Source organism: Macadamia integrifolia, chromosome 8, assembly GCF_013358625.1.
Source record: "Macadamia integrifolia cultivar HAES 741 chromosome 8, SCU_Mint_v3, whole genome shotgun sequence".
NCBI lineage: Eukaryota > Viridiplantae > Streptophyta > Magnoliopsida > Proteales > Proteaceae > Macadamia > Macadamia integrifolia.
Window position 1 is genome coordinate 22,431,739 of NC_056564.1, and position 20,170 is coordinate 22,451,908.

General features: G+C 35.8%; 2 protein-coding genes across 2 annotated transcripts in view; one reads left to right on the forward strand and one right to left on the reverse strand.

The window, feature by feature from the left end:
* The window catches only part of LOC122085797, a 3,272-nt gene extending 2,097 nt beyond the window's left edge, over positions 1-1,175 (reverse strand). The window contains exon 1 of the mRNA XM_042654380.1: positions 966-1,175. Within this exon, the coding sequence (XP_042510314.1) occupies positions 966-1,079 (114 nt within the window). The 5' untranslated portion in view covers positions 1,080-1,175. The remainder of the gene's footprint in view (positions 1-965) is intronic.
* Positions 1,176-13,366: 12,191 nt separating this feature from the next.
* Positions 13,367-19,060, forward strand: LOC122085473 (glycosylinositol phosphorylceramide mannosyl transferase 1-like). Its single transcript, XM_042653916.1, has 5 exons — positions 13,367-13,901; positions 16,802-17,198; positions 17,803-17,966; positions 18,070-18,140; positions 18,708-19,060. The coding sequence occupies exons 1-5, from the start codon at positions 13,624-13,626 to the stop codon at positions 18,866-18,868; spliced, it is 1,071 nt and encodes a 356-aa protein (XP_042509850.1). The 5' UTR covers positions 13,367-13,623; the 3' UTR covers positions 18,869-19,060.
* The last annotated feature ends 1,110 nt before the right edge of the window (positions 19,061-20,170 follow it).

A 20,170-nucleotide genomic window follows, 5' to 3' on the forward strand; every position in this document is an offset into this window, starting at 1 on the left:
CCCCCCCCCTTCCCTTGTATATTCTCTCTTGCCTTTATTTTAGATTTTGTTCATCAAAAAAAATGATTACAAAAGTTTCTTTTTCAGATTTGAAAGTTTTCAGTTCCCTTCCATTTAATTTCCCTTGCAGCCAAATGGAGACTTAGTCAGAAGCACATTCATGTCAAATCTAGAGAAATATGACCAAAATGTGCAACTCTAGTCTTTTTCTATTATCGGAATAACCCAAGGATTTTTTTCTTCTTTCATCTGCCATCAGTGTTATCCCATGCACTTTTTTTTCTGCAATGAAAAACTTCAAATATTACTGCTCTGTCTTTGTTGTTGTTCAACCAGGGTGAGCAGTTTTTTTTTCCCCCTTTTTCATTCACATAGACCACTTCTCTGTTTCTCATTTCCTAATGTCTTCCAGGGTCTATAATTGTCTACCATTTTGAATGTAGAAACAGCAATACTAAAAGCTACACAAAAGAAGAATATATACAACTGAGTACCAATGATCTCGATGTGTAGCAGAACCATAGGCACAGAATGAGTGTGAAGAACGCAAAAATGTAGAATTCATATGAAGCACTAGTGCAATCAATCAATAACCGTAGGCATTTACATCCCATCAAATCTCCCCTTCATGCAATTCACACCATTGTCTTTTAACTCTACTTGTCTTCTCATTCCGTATTTTTCCTGTTCAGTTCTCCGATTTGAGAATTTTATCATCAATAAACGGAATTATTCAAAACCTAGTAATCTGATAATTCCATAGTGAAAAGTGTAACAGATGACATATTGAAACTATTTCATATAAATAGAAACCCATGTCAGTATGCAAGTGTTATCAGCGATTCGATCTTCAAATGTTTGAAACTACAGGACAGATCGAATGTTTTACTGAAATCTTTGAACGAAAAACGGGATACAAGGATGAAGAAATTGAATTGAGGCAATGCCGAAGAGGGAAGACTTACATCTTCTTTGAGCTTGCGGATGATCTTGAGACGAAGCCTGTCGAAGTCTCCATCGTCCTTGAGCTTTGAAATCACCTCCTCGGCGCTGATTCTGCTGCGACTGCTGCTTTCCATTATTTTCCACTTCGGATTTCTTCGAAGAATAAGAATTCATTCATAGCTTCACGCAAAGTTTGGGCTTTTGTCTCCGCTTTTCCTCATCCGGAATCTCACCGTCCATTCGATCCGTTAGGCTGCGTTTGGTTAAGTTTTCAGAAAACGTTTCGTGTTAAAAATGAAAATTTCAGTTTATGTCAAAATGACGTTGTTGTTTTTTTTTTTTTTTTTTTTAACGAAATTAAAATGGCGAAACTGCCTTTTGTGGTTCCATCAATTCTTGTTGCTATCAATTTTTTTCCCACTTTTTGTTCAAAAAAAAAAAAAAAAACGAAACACACCATAAATGCACCAAATGCTTTATTCCGTTTTTTTGTTCACATAGAACGCAAAAACTTCAGAAATATTTTCTGAAACGTTATTAAACGCAGCCTTAGCTTTGAAAATCTCTCACATTAAATAAAGAGTTTCGTGTTACTTTTGGGTCAGAAAATGCCAGGTCGTAATTTTTCACCCGGCCCTTCGAATATAAGGTCTAGCTTGGGCAGGACCCCCATTAGCAAAAACGGGAATGAAAAAAAAAAAAAAAAAAACAAAAACAGACGGTACAGGCTTTAAACAGTAAAAGTTTTTTAACGATACGGTCAAAAAACAGAGAACGGTAAAAAAGGAAAAAATGGATGTTACAGGTTTTAAATGTGCAGATTTTAAGCAAACGGGACCAAAAAAATGGTACTATACTCATATAAATTAAAAAATTACTACATGAATACTTGCATCTAATTTTCAAAATAACTACAGTATCCAACACTAATGCATGTATATCTTATGTCTCATTATCAGTTTTATGATATATAATTGAATATCATCCACTACCAATTTTAAATTCATACACCACACATGTCCAAGTTTTGTTGAACAATGTGGCTTGGTTATGATGTTGTTCATTGTTGTCAACATAGTCAACACACTCTTAGAGTAATGTATGTTCAGTTTGAGTTAAGAGTCAGCACTTTAGAAACATTTTTTTAGCAAATGCATCACTCTGTATCTCAATTTCGGGATCTATACATTGATATTGAGTTGAAAGTGATATCATGAGAAATATAGGACATTGAGTTAGCTTCAAGTCGACGAAAGAATCAAGTGGATCAAAGTTCGAGGGAGAAAGATATGGTCAATTAAGTAGAAATTATGTTCAACAAGTTAAGTCTTAAAAAATGCCAAAAAAATGGAAGCGTGTTTAAACGCATTTTAAACGTGTTTAGAATAGAAATGCTTGCCGTTTGCTGTTTTTTTTAATTATTTTTGAGAAGCATATGGGAAAATGTGTTTTAAAAGATAAAAAACGAGAACGTATTAAAATGGAATTTTAAACGTGTTTTTGCTAATAGTGGGCAGGACCTGGATCCTCTTTAGCAGCTGAGGTCCAACGAGCATTTGACAACTGGGAACACCTAGACACGTACCCCAATACACAGGTGTATCCTAAGGAACTCCTAGCTGTCAGGTGCAAACTGAGCACCCAACATGGTTGGAAAGGATCTTGCTCCACTATTACTCAACTGTGATTCTTAATTGGGTTGGGTTCAAGCTACCCTGAGTCCCCTAGTACATGTTATTGGCTAAAGTGCATATATATAAACCAGTTTTAAGGGTTATGTCACCATGGAAAATGTTTATTTGAATGATCTGGGATTTGATTTGATGTCGATGATTTGGAAATGAAATTTTGGACTTATTGTATGCTTAGAAATGGTGATTTCTTTTTAAGTAATTGGTGTGTATGTTTTTTCTTTTATCGAATATTTGGTATGTATACTTATGAATGAATAACTGAGTGTTCTTATGCTTAAGAATAGATATCTAAGGACTTCCTATATATTTTTTTGGTAACACTTTCTATCCATTCATTTCAATACATATACATTTAAATTCATCGATGAATACCCACTCTAGGGTCACCATAATTGTACTATGAATGTTGTTTCTACCTTTTAGTTTGTTGGTAAATCACTAGAAGCTTTTACTATTCTAATTTATATTCCATTGCTAAGATCATAGACTACCGCTAGTAGGTCAATCGGGCCGTGAGCACGGTGGGAACGGACTTTCTATAAAGCCAGCCGGGCAGGCCGAGTCATGATAGAAGGAAGGGAACGGTCCAAATGTTGCATAGGCAAAGCCAAGTTGTGGGCAGATGGAAGCAAATGGGGAGACTCAGGTTGGGACACACTGTAACTAAGAGACCCATTATGTTTATGTGGTTGAGGAAACACCCATGAATCTATGGTCATTATTATTGTTCATGATGTGGAAAAGGGAATTTAAACCCTTATGCAAAGCAATGATTTTTAAAATCTACCTTTGATACTTTGATAAGTGGGTTGGGTCAAGTGGGTGGCATGGGTTGGTCATGATTCAAAGGATTAGGCTTGATTCAAGTGGGTTCAAAAGAGGGGTTGTGAAAGGAAGAGAGGACTCACAAAAGAGGAAATGCAGGGAGTGTGACAAAGATGGGACATAGCAAGGTGGGCTACAACAGGGTTGGATAGCGGCAGGGTTGAAGAGAAGGGTTGAGGGTTGCGGGAGAGACAAAGGAGAGGGGTAGTTGGGTGGGGGGCTCACGGAGGAGGAAGAAACAAGGGTGTGGGAATTATGGGGAGAGTGGAGGGCGGTGTGGTTTGATGTTGTAGGGAGAGATCAGAGGACAAGAGGGTTGTAAGGAGAGAGGGACGTTCATGTGGAGGCTCACAAGGCGTGAGGGGATAGGGGCTCACGCGGCATAGAATTTAGGTGGGATTGGTGTCTCATGTCATGCTACAACTCAACACGAGAGAGCACCCTCCCTTCTTTCCTCTCATCTTTTTCTCTCCTTTTCTCATACAAAATGTTAGAGCCCAAAAGAGATCTCAAAAACAAGAAAAAATGTCTCGATACCATGTGAATTCTGGTAAAACTTTGTATATGGTTTGGGCAAGGTTTTCCTTTGACGCCCATATAATATTTGGGCGAATTTGGATTATTTTTTGGAGAGGGATTGAGGGGTTCAATTTTTTGTGAGAGGGTGTATTAAGAAATCCGCACAACGATGTCATGTGTAATCTTCTCTTATATTATATTAATATAGAAAAAATAAAGACAAAGAATTGGACCTATACAAAGTAAACCTATAAAAGAAAATAAGGCAACACATGGAGACAAGGCAAAACAAGTATTACAAAATATGACAGAATCAATAGGAATATCACAGAATACATAGCTAACATAAGGGTTTTTTTTTTTTTTTTTTTTTTTTTTAAGGGGAATATTATTGCATAGCGGCATGAGGAGCACATGGCTACTTGATTACAAGCATCACAAAGCCAAGAAGTGGAGAGGGGTCATGGTGTCTTACATGCTAGATACACAGCTGTCTGGGCAAGGGAATTGGCAATATCATTGGCTTCCCTTGAAATTTGAACAAAAGAGCAATCCTGAATCCTTCTTTAGAGTGGACCATGGATTAAGATCTTTTTTGAAGGACATTTTACAATTTTTTTCCTTATAAAATGTTCTTAACTTCATCTTATGATTAACTTTTGGTTACAAATAAAAATAGGGAAAATAATTAAATAATATTTACCCTCTCACATAATTTCTCTCCACTCTTAATATTAATAACGTGAGTTCCTTGTATATTTTTTGACATGCATCGAAAATGATGGTTTCTTGTTGAAATATACGATGTTAATATAATGAGGTAACATATTGATCCTTCTCTAATAAAAATAAAGTGAACATCTCTAATTTAACATGGACATGCATCCTCTCTACTTCATTGCCACATTTAATCATTTAGATCTAAAAAAAATTATATGGATAAGTTTCAAGGCCACATGCTAAAATATAACAGTTCTTCCTTAAAAGTAATTTAATTAACGTTCTCTATCACTTAAAAAAAAATTATCATAAATTATAGGAGATAGTTTTCCTTTATCCACACTGAGTGAAGAAGCCCTTACCTACAAGTTTAGATGTCTTGGGATGAATATCGAGATCGATGAAAAAAATGTTATCAACTTCCTACAATATGAAAATATGAAGTAAAGTAAGTGACAATGACCATTGAAGGAAATTTTTCTCCTAAATTAAATGTAGTTTCTTACCACGTAAACTCTATAAACCTACAAATAGTGATGAGGGCCTTCTGCTTCCTTTGCTTCATGGTGCAAGCAATTATGTTGACTTCAGTGCCTTCAAGAAAGCAAAATAGATAATAATTTAAGGTGGGCAGAAGTTAAAGGGGTTATAAAAACTAAATTTGAACTTAATTTTCAGTTTTTTAGAAGCTCAAATGGTGAGCTATGGACGCCACGCATGGTGATTGGTTTCTTCAAAAAATATACCATTTATCAAAAAAAAAAAAAATTTATTTTTTAATTTTAATTTTTATTTTGAGTTTATCTTTCTCCCAATAATAGAGGGTTATATATGTTATTTTATAAGAGACAGAAAAAGATTCTCCCATATGTATCAGCCTGTCCCATACACATTGGATGATTGGGAGGTAAGGACAAGCCCAAAGATAAGTTAGCGACTTAGCGTATGTTACACTACGTAACAGAATTTATATTCCCGTGGTTTTATTTGGAGAAAATGATGACAATGTATGTCATCATCTGATTGTCATTCGTGACCCTCCTAATGGACGTATCACTTTCTCGACTAGGTTTCGTTAGCCCTTAAGTAGAGATTTTAGAATGTAAATTTGCTGCTTGTATGATCACCTGATTGCACATATGAAGATCCAACACCAATCCCTTTTGTTTATGAATATATCTCTCTTCACCCTTGTAATGGCAAGAAGTGAAACAGATTTTTCAATGCTCACATGTACAAACAAGTGATCACATATACAGAAGATCTAAACACGAGATCTTACATATTTCAATATTCACATTGGGTCATCAAGACCGTTAAAAAAACTAACTCAAAAAAACATGAAAGATCTACGGACTAGAGAGTTGTCCCCTTGGTGGTGTCTCTCCAGTAGGTTGCACTCGCAGGCTCGCAGCTGCATGGGTCCAAGAAGATAATAGAATGGGATCTACGCTCCTACTAACTAGGGAAGGGTGGGGAGGTGAGTGGTGGATGTCAAATGGTCGGCTCCTCCTTTGATTTTTCTTAATAAAATTTCTTAGTTTCTTGTTAAAAAAAAAAAAAATGGTCGGTTCGGTTTGATTATTTTTACTTTGTATATGTTAGGTCAGATCAAAATTAGACCATAAACTGTTCAAATCATTATCGGTTTATTTTATTTTTTTTTTCATTTTAAATTTTATTATAACAACATTAGAAAAAAAATTTGTTACTATAGTTACATCACGTTGACTCTGGCCGTTAGTCGTACTATTAGTATCAGTTTTACAAGCCAGATTAAAAATTAAATCCATAGTTGGATGACTTTCTACTACTTTGCGGTGAAAGGTTATGGCATTTGATACTAAGAAGATCTCATGGAATGTCGAAAAATATAGGAGAGGCCAAGCTTGTATTAGTTGTCCTCAATCATGTTAGGATATCTTCTGTTTCCATTGCTTCATGCTAAGTAGTAAGAGGTGTCAATTCAATCCATTCCATTGCGCGACTAGGTTCCAACCAACAAGTAGTTGTAGTAGTATTTGAGCTAATGAACCTAAGCTGACCTTGTGATAGGATTTCATATGTCCATCTTAAAGTTGAGTTCAAAATATTAGATGCACCAACACAAGTCGAAATTGGATGTATAAAAAAAGATATAGGAAATCTTTTGTTCAAGCTTGCCGGAACATCTGTATTATGTAAAACATTAGTATTCATAAAAGTGGAAAAATATATAAATCTGCAATCCATTTATTTATATTATGTAAAACAGAAATTAGGTTAAGATTAATTTTTTATGCAATTATATCATTCCTATGTTTCAATATGAAATAGATAGTGATTGCAAAGACATTGAAAACCCAATTGAGATTTGATTTAGAGAAATTTTTGTGCAATAACAAATACTTTACTGCCTGGAAAAATGATGTTGAGCTTGTATTCTGTAACCGTAGTCCAAGTGGCCCCGCCACCCAAATGTGCATTGCATAATCATAGCTAATAAACAGGTGAAAAGTGGATCCTGTGAAACTATTGCGGAACACACATGATTCATCCATATTCATCCAATGACCCAAAATGTCCCAGACTAGCATTCCATTATGTATGATTCGCTAAAGGAACATTTTAAATTTAGGGCGGATTTTTTATTTCCAAGGAAACTTCCGCCACCTATATAAAACACCTCTCAAAGTGGTTGCATTTCCTTGGATGGTTTTGATGAATTTAGCACCTGCATGTGTGGATAATGAGCCATTTGAAGTCAATAAGCATGTTCATTTGTCACTATGTGATATTGGATTTATTTTAGTAATCGTATGGACCAAATTTGGATGGATTGGCGACGTAAGTAAACCCATATTCCAAGAGTTATTCAAAATAAATTGATCCACTTTGTCGATAGCATTGATAGCCTGTTGGTTGAAAGATGATAGATCAGAATTTTCATACTCAACCCAAGGATCAAACAAAAAATAAGTATCCTTGCCATTCTCGATTTTTGATACAATGCATTTCTTGAGAATAGGTAGGATTGATACTACATTATTCCAAATCCATGATCCTTGCTTTTGAAAAACTTTTGGATAGAAAGTGGATCCATTATGACAGTATTTGGCTCGTAAAATCTTGACCCAAATAGCCTTAGGAGCAGATAAGAATCCCCAACCCAGTTTCAGTAAGAGTGTTTTGTTTTGGGTGGTTGCATCTCTAATACTAAACCACCTAGGTGATATGTTTGGCATATTTTTTTCAGACAATAAGATGCAAACCCCTAGACTTATCGGAGTTGCCTCTGTTCCATAGTTGAGCATAGATAGAGGTAGTGGTCTTACAAATCTTGACTGAGAATGCAAAACAAGACATTAGATAGGATTGAATAGAGTATAGTGTGGATTGAGTAAGAATTTTGGAGCCAACAAAGGAAAGTAACTTGGCCTTCCACACAGAGAGCCGATTGTTGACACGCTCGACAATGCCATGGAGACTGGCCACCCTTGATCTAGGATGTAGAAGATTTGTTCCTAGGTAAATGGTTTCTCTAGATACTTCCTTCACACCCAGAAGAGAGCTTAAATGGATATGTTCGCAGTTCAGAACATTTTTACTGAAAAGAATACCACTCTTGGCATAATTAATTTGTTGCCTTTAGTTGCTAATAAATCATCTGAGGTAGCTCGACAGAAAATGAAAAATATCGTCCACGAATAGAAAATGGGAGACCTCAAGTGCATGTTTAGCCACTTTAATGCCTTTAAAGAGATTAAGATCTCGGTAGGTGGGGAGAAGGCGGCACAGAACTTCCATGACAAATATAAGATGTATGGGCTCAAAGGACAGCCTTGTTGGATTCCTCGGGAGGGTTCAAAAAATTCGAAGGAAGCACCCTCCAATTTAATAGAATAGGTCATTGTTGATAAAAGATAGGAAACTAAATCACACCATCGATCTCCGAAACCCAGGAATTCAAAAATGGCCCTTATGATACCCAACAAGGTCATAAGCCTTTGACATATCAAGTTTGACTGCAACATAACCTCATTTTATCATTTTTGGTCTTTAGAAAGTGAGAGATCTCATTTGCAATGATGATGTTATTCGAAATTTGACGCTCAGAAATAAAGGTTGCTTGAAAAGGGGATATAAAATTAGGCAAATGTTGTTTGATTCTGTAAACAATGATTTTAGTAATGATTTTATAGGACACGTTGCACAAACTAATTGGTTGGAAATCTTCCACTCTGTATGCATCATTTTTTTTTGGAAATGAGGCAAATTAACGTATGATTTACTCCATATGGGAGAGTACAATTGGTGAAGAACACTTTGACAAAATTCCTCACATCATTCCACTCTTGGTCTATTTGTCCACTTATCTTAGCTACGTTTTTCATGTATATAAGACGAATTGTGTATAAAAAAATATTTAATTTTATCGATTTTATTGCAATTTTTTTCTTTGATTTTTTAGGTTTCAATCCAAATGATCTGTTTTAATGGGTTTTAAAATCAGAACCAATATTGAACTATTAAATAATTTGATCGATCAATTTCAGTTCGGTCTCCATCAGTTCAATTGGGTGGTCTGATTTTGACATCCCTAAGTGAAAGGTTAGTCTCTAAAGGGTATCAGGTTAGATAATATATTCTTTTCGATGAATTATTATTATCATTGGTCTGTTATTTTTTCAAATGTTAATATATTTATTCTTCAACATAGACACGACATGATCTAGATTAGTTATATGTCAAATTCGGAGTCTAATTCAATCAAATATACTCTTTTGAATTGGCACACATCACAGGTATATTTATCCATGTGTGCCATTACTCTATGCATTACCATACGTTCTTTCAACTTTGAGTGAGAATAGAGAATATAAATTAAATTAAAAAAATATCATAAAATAAATAGTTCAAATTTATCTTGTGATTTTTTTAGAACATCAACCTTCGTTATTATATGAATAACTATCCATTTTTCCTCCGAGAAAACAAAAGAGAAAATATGGAACAGAATTTCCCAAGGCAAACACCCACAAATTTTACGAGATGTGTCCACATATCACGTCACGGATGGTTATCTGTCATGATATGACACACCGCGGCATTTTATATAAGCGACACGAAACATTGGGAAGCTCTACAGATTGGGAATCTCTTATCCACAGATAGAGGAGTAGGGTATTAAGGGCCAAGGGGCTCACGAAGAAGGGGTAATAGGGGGTTCGGGGATTATTAGAAGAGTAGAGGTCAGTTGTGGTTTGATGTTGCAAGGAGATATTGGAGGACGAGAGGGTTGCTGGTAGAGAGGGAAGTTTAGGTGGGGGGCTCATGAGGGCTGGCGAAAGCATTAGCAGAGGTGAGGACTCACTAGGGTTGGCGCAAAGAAGGTTCAAGAGGAGGCTCCAAGAATGTGTGCAGGGGTGGAGTTTGAGAATGTAGGGTTTGTTAGGTAGGAGATGCAAGTAGCGGGTTTTTATAGGGGTGGGTGTTGGTAGAGGGGAGTGGTGCACATAGGCGAGGTATGCGGTTGGTTTGGTTGGAGAGTAGGGTAAGGTTGTAGATTTGAGTATGCAATGAGCGTTGGATGGGGTTTGTAGACTGCAAAGAGAGGGTGCAGCAGGATGAGGGTGATAAAAGATTAGATAGTAGTGGCAACAAGTAGATGCATGACAACAGCAAATATCAAGTCAAGTAGCAATAAGAAACGATGGCAAGCTAGCCAGCTAGGTGACAAAAATAGATGTGATCATGATAGGACGGTAGTGATCAGGTCAATGCAAGGGAAGCCTCACTAGGATAGAAGTTAAACAATGTGAAAAGAAAAAAGGCTAAAGAGATATTACAAAATATAATAGAATCAAAAGAGAGATTACAAAATATCCAACTAACATTTGTGAATCATGGAAGAAGACCTAAGGGCATTTTCCATTTTTCTCTCATATAAAATTTTATTTTAACTTCATATTGTCACCCAACTTATGTACCTTCTCACCTAATCTATTTTATATCTCATCGTTATTAAGGGGTAGGCCTCCTAATATATTTTCTAACAAGCAGCGAAAGCGACTGTTCCCCCTTAGCGTATATGATGCTAATATAATGAGGTAGTGTATAGATCATTTTCTTATACATGAAAGTGCATCATACATACATCTCCTCCTTTTTGTTGCCACACTTTCATTAAACGTTTTGGGTCAAATTTTTTAACTAGATAAGTTTGAGGGACACATAGTCATAAAAACTAAAGCATTATTGGGCTAATAGTGTTTAAAAACTCCAGTATGATATATTTGTTCAGCCTTGGATACAATTTAATTAACATTCTCTATCACCTAAAAGAAAATTTTACCATTAATTATAAAAGAGTTACCCTTAATCCCCAATGAATAGAGAATAAAACAGAACATTATCAATTTTATATAATAAATAATAGAATATTAGTGACCTTAGATGGGAGAATGAACCCTAATCCCACTAGAGGAGGAAAACTTTCTCCTATATCATACATGTTTCTTCATGGGGCATGCTTCATGAGGCAAACAATTGTGTCAGGAGGCCCAACGCCATTAATGATTTCAGTGCATCCATGGAAAGAAGGAAAATAATATAAGATAGGAAGTTAAACACGGGTTATAAGAATTAAATTTCAGTTAATTAATTTTCAGTTTTAAAAAAACCCAAATGGTCATGCATGGAGTCATGGACACGACGTATGGTGATTGGTTTCTTCATTCCAAATATAATATATATCATCCTACCAAAACATATAATATATGCCATCTTCTCAAATTTTCCCGTAATATTATTTGGAGAAAACGATGGTAAAGCCATTAGTGACCCTCAAAATGGACGTACGTGTCACCCTCTCGATTAGAATCCCTCAGCTAAGATCACATATCTTTCATCATTCACGTGGTATCATCAAGACCGTTAAAAAATTAATTAAAAAAAATATAAAAACATTTTTTATGGATTAGAGGGTTGAGATTTGGTTCTTCTCCAACGACTTTGGCGTGTGATTATCCTTCAATCATGCGCACCCTTTGACTGAGTGTAGACATGCATCCCAACATTTGACAGTACTTGCATGTTTAAACTCATCTAATGATTAAGAGATTGATTGAAGAGTACTTGAACACCCAAATCGGCCAAAGTATTGCCCCTTGTTGGTGCTTCTCCTATAAGTTGTCTTTTTTTTTTTGCTATCTAATGAAAAATTAGGTTGCACTTGCCCTTTGAGGTGCATGGGTCCGAGTAGAGAATAGAATAAGATCTATTTAAAAAAAGAGCAATTCATTGCACAAAGCTCCCGTTATTACAGAGTATGGAATCTATTTTCATACTTAATTGAGGAAAAGGGGTGGTGTATCATATAGTCTGTTCATTTTGATTGGTTTAATTTGTTTAAAATGTATTTTGTATATATTGGGTTAGACCAAATTTAAGCAATAAAGTGTTTGTTTATAATATAAAAATAAAATTGAAACCCAAAATCCAACAACGATTAGTATGATCAATTTCAATTCATATCAGTTTCTTCTAATGGTCTCTTATCAATGTTTCGGTCTATTTATCATATGATTTTTCTTTTTCATATATAAAAAGAAAAGGATAAAATTCTTTTTATAAGAATGCCCCTTTGCGTGCTCTCATTGGTTTCTATAGTGATGCCGCCACATAGCCTGACAACGACCTTGTACAATTAAAAGTATATATAAAAATAGATGCTTCATTTTTTTTAACATCACCTCTCATCGTTACATGGAAAATAACCTTTTTTTTCTTAAATTAAAGAAACTAAAAATTGCTGGAAAACCAAGTTTTCTAACTTCATTTATTTTTCAGAAAATCTGGTGACTCGACCTGATCAAGACGAGTCACATTTTATGTTATTTTAAAATTCAATAAATATGTATAAAATATGAAAACACAAGAAATAAAAATAAAAAATAAAAAATCAAAGAATCACATATGAATGCATTTTGAGTTTATACCATTAAGTAAGAGAAGGGAGTCGAGAAGTTAACAGATTTTTACTATCTTATAATACAGATTTACTATTTTATTCAACTCAGTTATTTAAAAGTGAATCAGCTTTATAATATTTTTTTTTAAAATGAATTGATATACCAATTTGTCTTACACAATTTTGTTCAATTTGACCGAGATCTTTGGAGATGATTCTGTACTATAGTTCGATAGAGAAACTTTAAAACACCTTTGAAGAAATGCATCAGGTGCCTTCATTAATCAAATAACCTTAAAAACATGTACACAAGCTCTTAATAAAGGATGTGATCTTGCTCGCAAAAGTAACAAATTACCCGTGAAACTTGCAAAAGCAGCCTTATATTTTCTGCTGCTTGTGAAGCATGAAACGAGATCAAAGATTTTTCAAAATTTTGACTCAAGTGACTCGTCCACCGGGTAATGGATGCCGAGATGAATTCCACACACGTCACCAGTTACGTCTCACGACAGGGTTAACAAGAAATACTGTGAAGCTCCGCAGAATAGTGCCAATCATATAGTTGGGAATCTCTTCTCCACACGGAGTCCATAATGAAATTAGTGATTAGTCAACAATCGCTAAAATAAGAAAGTAATCTTAATTAAAAGTTGTAAAACCCAACATTATTACCCTGCAAATCTGCATTTATAAGCAAGCACTCCATCACTGCCATAGTGCCACCAGCATCTAAGAGAGAGAGAGAGAGAGAGAGAGAGAGAAAGTAAAGAATTAAGAATTGAAAAGCAACTGCTTTTGAATTCGTGCTTCGAAGAACTTCTCTCAGTGTGCAAACCTTAAATACCGTCGTTGTGAAGGAGAGATCTCTGTCTTTCTTGGGAGAATCAACTGAAGCAGACATGCAATTTGGCTGAAGTTCCTACTCAATAGATCGGATCTTGGTCTGTAAATTGATGGAGTTTGGTCATGGCGGCCATAATCGGATTGAGAGATGGTGTTTCTACCGGAGCTGGTCTCAACGGTGGTTTTTATTCACCAGCCAAGGAGAAGGCCTCCAACAGGGGTGTCTACAATAGCCGCTCGCCTTTTCTGCTACGTCGGATCCGGCAGTTGCTTGGGGTTGGCAAGTTCAATTTATTTCTCTTGTTGTGTTTCTTCGTTACCCTTCTTTTCATTGGCTTCAGGATCGATTCTTTTATGGGATGGAACCCTCATTACTCTTCTTCGGTTTCTTCTCCTTCTAGGTATGCGCTTTTCGACCTTTTTGGGTTATCCCATTTTTTCAATAATTTATTGCTTCTTTCCTGGATTGTTGGGTTAGTATCAAGAGTTTTCCTTTTTTATCCTTTTTTTTTTTTTTGGACGATCCTTTTCTTTGAAGAAATGTTTAATTTTTTAGTATTTAATCAAGTATAAATTTATTAGATTATTCTTTGAATTCGGATTGTTTCTTTTTTGTGATGATAAACATCCAAGAAAATTTATGGATGGTTGATCTCTTGATCTGGGTTGCAACTATGGGGCCTTAGTTTGTGCGATTGGAGAAAATTGATCAGACTCTCTTACGGGAGTTTAGGAGTTCCGGTTGCTTCCTACAGGCCATCTTTTCGGCTACTTTTATTATTATTATTTTTCAGTTGGTGACACTGGAATATATTCGATGGTAACTGTGTGTTGCCTGTTTTGGAAGATCCTTGTGTTCTCACTCGGACTGTTAGCTGAGGGCTAGCAATAATACCTTGCATATGGCATCAGCAGTGTTCATCTTCTCCTGGTTTTTGCCCATGAAAGTAGATTTTTTTTATGATTCTATCGATGGAATATTAATTTACCATTTTCTGGTTGATTGTTCTCGAGGAGGATCTATGTACCAATATATATATATATATATATATATTTTTTAAATAACAATTGCTCAATCTTTGCTTCTTCTTTTTCGTCTCAAATTCACTGGTTCAGTAAATTTTTAATTGCATTATACTCATAGCTTAGTTATTACTGTCTTTTGTGGTTGTAAATCTTTGTTCGTAGGGTAGCAAACTTGCCACATGACAATTTTATACTGAGGGATCTAGAGAGATGATGAATGATGATCTATATCCTCCCTCCTACCCAATCCCCCTTCCCCCCAACAAAATATATATAAACAAAGAACAAAAAATCTAAGAAACTGGGACAGTCACTAACACATGTGCTATAGTGAAGAGTTCATTGGGTTGGCCCATTGAATTTGAAAGTCAAACTGTAGATTCCTCAGGCATAACCTTGTCATTGATGATGTGATTAGTTCGCCTCTATGTTCCTTGCCTTGCCCTGTTTTATCAGGTTAGGCAAGAAGATAAACGGGTAACATTATTTTCCTTGAAATATTCTGTGAGCAGGTCTGCAACTGTATAGTCTGAGAAATGGCATTTGTTATTGTAGAAATTGAACAATTCTCAAATTTTTACATGACCTTCTTTCACCATGGTTTGTTTTTTAATAAGATTGCATAGTTAAAAAGTCCAACTATCTTCAGTCACAGTGAATACCCATTATATCATTCATTTGAGCTAAAAGAATCAGATTCTTTAATCTCTCTTTCTTGATAGCAAAATTTGAAAAATTGGATTTTATTCACCTTGGTACAAATGAACACTCATTTACATGCAAAACTATCTCAGTCCAATTTAGATTTACTCTGGCAAAAGCATTTACTTCCATTCTTTGACGCAGATTAGGATTACACTTATCCAACTGTAGTAAAACTGGATGGAACTTAACCAAAAAAGAGGGTAGACCCCTCCCACTCTAAACTGACACAAAATTACCAAAGTATCTCTTACAAACTAAAATACTGAAATACCTGATCTCACTGAAATTACCTGAATCCCCTGAATATTTGAACTTACTGAAGTATCCTTCTCCATTTCTTTCCTCAGCTTCCATCGTCAATCCTATTTGACTATTTCTCTCAAACTTAACTGTATAACTCTTCCTCATATTTTTCTCTATTATTCCAAACTGAATTGGAATGGCTTATCTTCTAATTCAAGCTTCATTGTATCTTTGTCCCATTATATTTGTGGCAACATTTGTATTGGGAGGATGAAGTAGAAGATTATTATGTCAAAAGAGCAATATATTCACTTCTTGATCTATTGTTAGATAGAACAGGGGATAAAAAAAGTTCTAAGTAGACTAGGTCGACTTATTTATTTTGATTTCTAGGGCACATTAAGGAACATTTTAGCTTGCATGGGTTTCTGTTCAGCCACCACTGGCCTAAACTTAGCAATTTTGTTGTCCTTGCTTACATCCGTGAAATCATTGAAGAATGCAAAGTGTAGTTGTTGAAGGTGGGAACCATGGACAACATAGCGGCCATGGTAATGAAGACGGTTCAAATAGAGAAGCAAGTTGACCAACATAGATAGTATTTGACTGGCCTGCCAAGCACCTGTTTGAATATTTCATATTTGTTTGCCCTTGAAAATATATGCGTTAGGCCTCGACGATTGTGGTGCGCTCTGTTTACTATTCTTTTGTCCTCTCTTCTCTTTACCATGTGATTGGTCAGCAAAGTGTGAATGGGTGCAGAGAAGAATGCCAAACACTTCAGCCTAACGGGAATGACCAACAACGAAATGACAAGATGTGGTGCCCCAGGCACCAACTGAAAATCCACTCATCTACCATCAATAGCTTCTTTTTATATTATGGTATTCAAAGCATTCAAAGGCCACCATTTCTTTCCACCACTGCTATCTCACTCATTTGCATTCTGCATCTTGGACTATATCAATATAGGCAAGTTTAGAGCACAATGGTTTTACCCCCCACCCCACCTGGCAGTATTTGGGGTATGTGTGTATGTCTGTCTTGTTCAGTCTAGAGAAAAGTTTATCTCCAGCACTGGTATTATTGACAGTTCTGTCTATGTTTATGTAAACCTACAATGTTGTGACCAAACATTGATTCCTCGCAGTCAAACTCTGATATACCAATTTCTTCTGGCTGACGACTATGGTCTCTAAACATATAATCTATCTCTCTGTTCTTGTTAATGCTCTTCTGATACATCATAACTTTATTTTTATTGAAGAAACATCTTTGGTTGATTATTCCTATTGTTTTAAAAGTTTTGAGTTCTGGTATATTGCAGGGGTGGCTACACAGTGTTGATTAACACATGGAAGCGCAATTCTCTTCTTAAGCAAGCCGTTGGTCATTATGCATCATGTAGTGGGACTGATGCTTTACGTGTGATTTGGAGTGAGAGTGATCCACCATCAAAGAGCCTAAAGGACTATCTTAAGCATATTGTACAGTCGAAGTCACAAACTGCTCATAAACCTAACTTCAAATTTGACCTGAATGAGGAGGACAATCTGAATAATAGATTTAAGCCAATTAAGGACCTCAGAACAGATGCCATTTTTTCTGTGGATGATGATGTTATTATTCCCTGCACCACTCTGGATATGGCGTTTACTGTATGGCAAAGTGCCCCATCCACAATGGTGGGATTTGTTCCCCGCATGCATTGGATAGACATAAAGGTGTGTAACTTAGTTTGCAATATGGTACTAAGTAAGATTCTTTCTGAAGTGTTTCTTATTGGTAGAACATCTGATAATAGAATTTATGGTCCATTACTTACACCATATGACATGATACCTACACATTTTGTAAGATAGAAAAAAAAATTTAGTTTTAAATGTTTGGACAACTATCTGGGATGATGCTCACCAATGCAGCTAATTAGGCAAACTTCCATTTCCCTTTCTTCTTGGTAGTGGGATGGAATTGAACCTGCAACCTTGTTCTCACAGTCTAGAACTCAAGCAGTTATTCTACTGCCATTGTCATTATATGAAGCATTTGTATTCAAGTAAAATATGTGGTGGAGATGTAGGAATTTTTCCCACTGGATCTTCTGTAGCAACTGAAACTCATATTATCCTACAGTAATGCAGCAGAATGCAGAGATTGTCATTTGTGCTATATTAATAGACTTTATTGAAGATATCCAGAATCTTCTGTAACCAAATATATATAAATTCTTACAAAGCAATTTTCTTTTTCACTAGTATCTCCTCATTATTTTATTTATTTATTTTTTGGGTAAATCGTCGCTTAACTTAAACTTTTCATCTGATGTAGAAGGATGGTGTTGCACATTATAAATATGGAGGTTGGTGGTCTGTTTGGTGGATGGGTACTTACAGTATGGTCCTCTCCAAAGCAGCATTCTTTCACAGAAAGTACTTGGATTTGTACACATACACAATGCCTTCATCTATACGTGATTATGTGACGAGGGAAAGGTCAGTTGAGTTTACTTCTTGGGGTTGGGATATGTTTTCTATTAGCATGGGTGCATTTATGTGAAAATTTATCCATGGCTGATCCTCAGTTTTTTTCTTGCAGAAACTGTGAAGACATTGCAATGTCTCTTCTTGTTGCAAATGCCACGGGTGCCCCCCCAGTCTGGGTTAAAGGTAATTGCTCCTGCTGCCTCTCTCTCTCTCTTGCTCTTGTGCACATGCATGAGCTACTTAAAGCTTTTCTATAATTGTGTTGTTTTGGTCGTAATATTGTAAGACAAAGTGTATCTGCTTGGCCCGGTTAGATAAGGTTACCTAGCTGGCCCAAAAATCTGCCATGTGGATAGTTGGATTTTGCCCATTGTGAAGTCTGGGTCCCTGCTCACATGTCAAGTCCCAGCCCAAATAGAGTTTTCCAATTGGAAAAATAGAGCTTTGAAAATCCGGGACTATGGAAGAGTGCACAAAAGTGATTCTAGTACAGTGCATGACAATATACAGGAGAGTATGTTGTTGAATTTGAGTCTGAAACTTGACAAGTTGCTTATCCACACTATCCAATGGTCAAATTTACCACATCATGCTGCTACATGACAGAATATCATGGACCTTAAAGTTGAGCTTATTTTGACGGGGTTCATGAAGGGAATTTTTTCCAATATTTTATATTGATTTACTATTCCTAGTTACTTAAACTCCCATTGCTTGGGTAATTTGCTTACTAGTTTCATGCATTCACAGGGAAGATATATGAGATTGGTTCATCGGGCATCAGCAGTCTGAAAGGGCACAGTAATAGAAGGAATACATGCCTCAATGACTTCGTTTCCCTCTATGGAACTATGCCTCTAGTATCAACCAATTTAAAAGCAGTGGATGCAAGACATGAATGGTCCTGGTAATAAACTGTGAGGTGATAGATTCATTTAGATGGGTCTTGCTCCCTTCAATGTAAAATCTGCCTTCAATTTAGTACCTATTACTTGTAACCTGCTTTGGAAGTGAGAGGGCACATAGCAGATTATATCCACGGTGTAGTTCACTATATGAACAACCCAGCAATCCATTGTGGTATTGTGTTTACTGTTTGATTATTCCTCTGCCCATTTGCAATTGGATTTGCTTCAACTTGTATCTTTGAGGATTATTGGCTCTTATTTCTAGTCTTACAGGAGTTTCATGGTGAAAGGAAATGATTCTATGATCTTTAACATGAAATGTGGCTTTCATACCAGCCAACCTGGATCACATAGGAAAGGGTCACTAAAATTATGTTTAGTTCCATTACTTTGCAGGTAAAGACCAAAGAGAAGGAAAGTTTTTAAGGCATTTTTTTTTTTTTTAATATATTTTTATAGGGAAGAGTGTGGAGCGTTAAAGCCCATCCTATGTGGAGGTCTTGGTTTCAAGCCTCATAGTTTCTCACCTTCCTCTATGGATAGAGAGGGTCCCTCATTGATTAGGCAAAATTCAATTATATGCCTAACTGGTATTCAATTATTCCCCCCTACTTTTGATGATTTATAATTGTGGTTCTTTTCTTTGACTTCTCAATCAAAAATTGACTTTCCCTTTTCCCATGTACAAAATTCAGATTAGGCTGAAATTCTATAGGTAATTAGGGGTAAATAGGGCCTACTTGTGCACCAAATATGAAATTGTCATATGTCAACTGGGCTCTATTTTCTACCCAAAAAAAAAAAGGGGGCTGAATTTATTTATTTATATTTTTAAAACAATAAATACCACATATCCAGACTCTTTTTGGATATGCGGCATTCTATCTCAAGGTTAAGCTTGCAACACGCACATGTTGTACCACTAACCCAAATCTATTTTGTGATTTTTCATGTATATATATATATATATATATTATACTGTACATGAATAATAAGAAAGCATATTTAGGAATGGTTGAGAGGAAAAAGACTTAAATCATATGATGGAATTGGTATCCTCCACACATGGGAACTGTATCATTGTCCAAGGTGTCACCATCTTTTCCATAATGCAAATTTGAGAACCCCTTTGTCCATTAAAATTTCTCAATTGCTTTGTGGAAAAATGGTGACACCTAGGGGTGTAAGTTTGTTCCTAATGCCCTGAACTTATCCTGGTCCATCCTAAACCTGAATGCTATATAATCCGGTTGTAAGGGTTAATTAAGCCCAGCCTGACCCAACGTTTGACTAGGGATGGGTTGG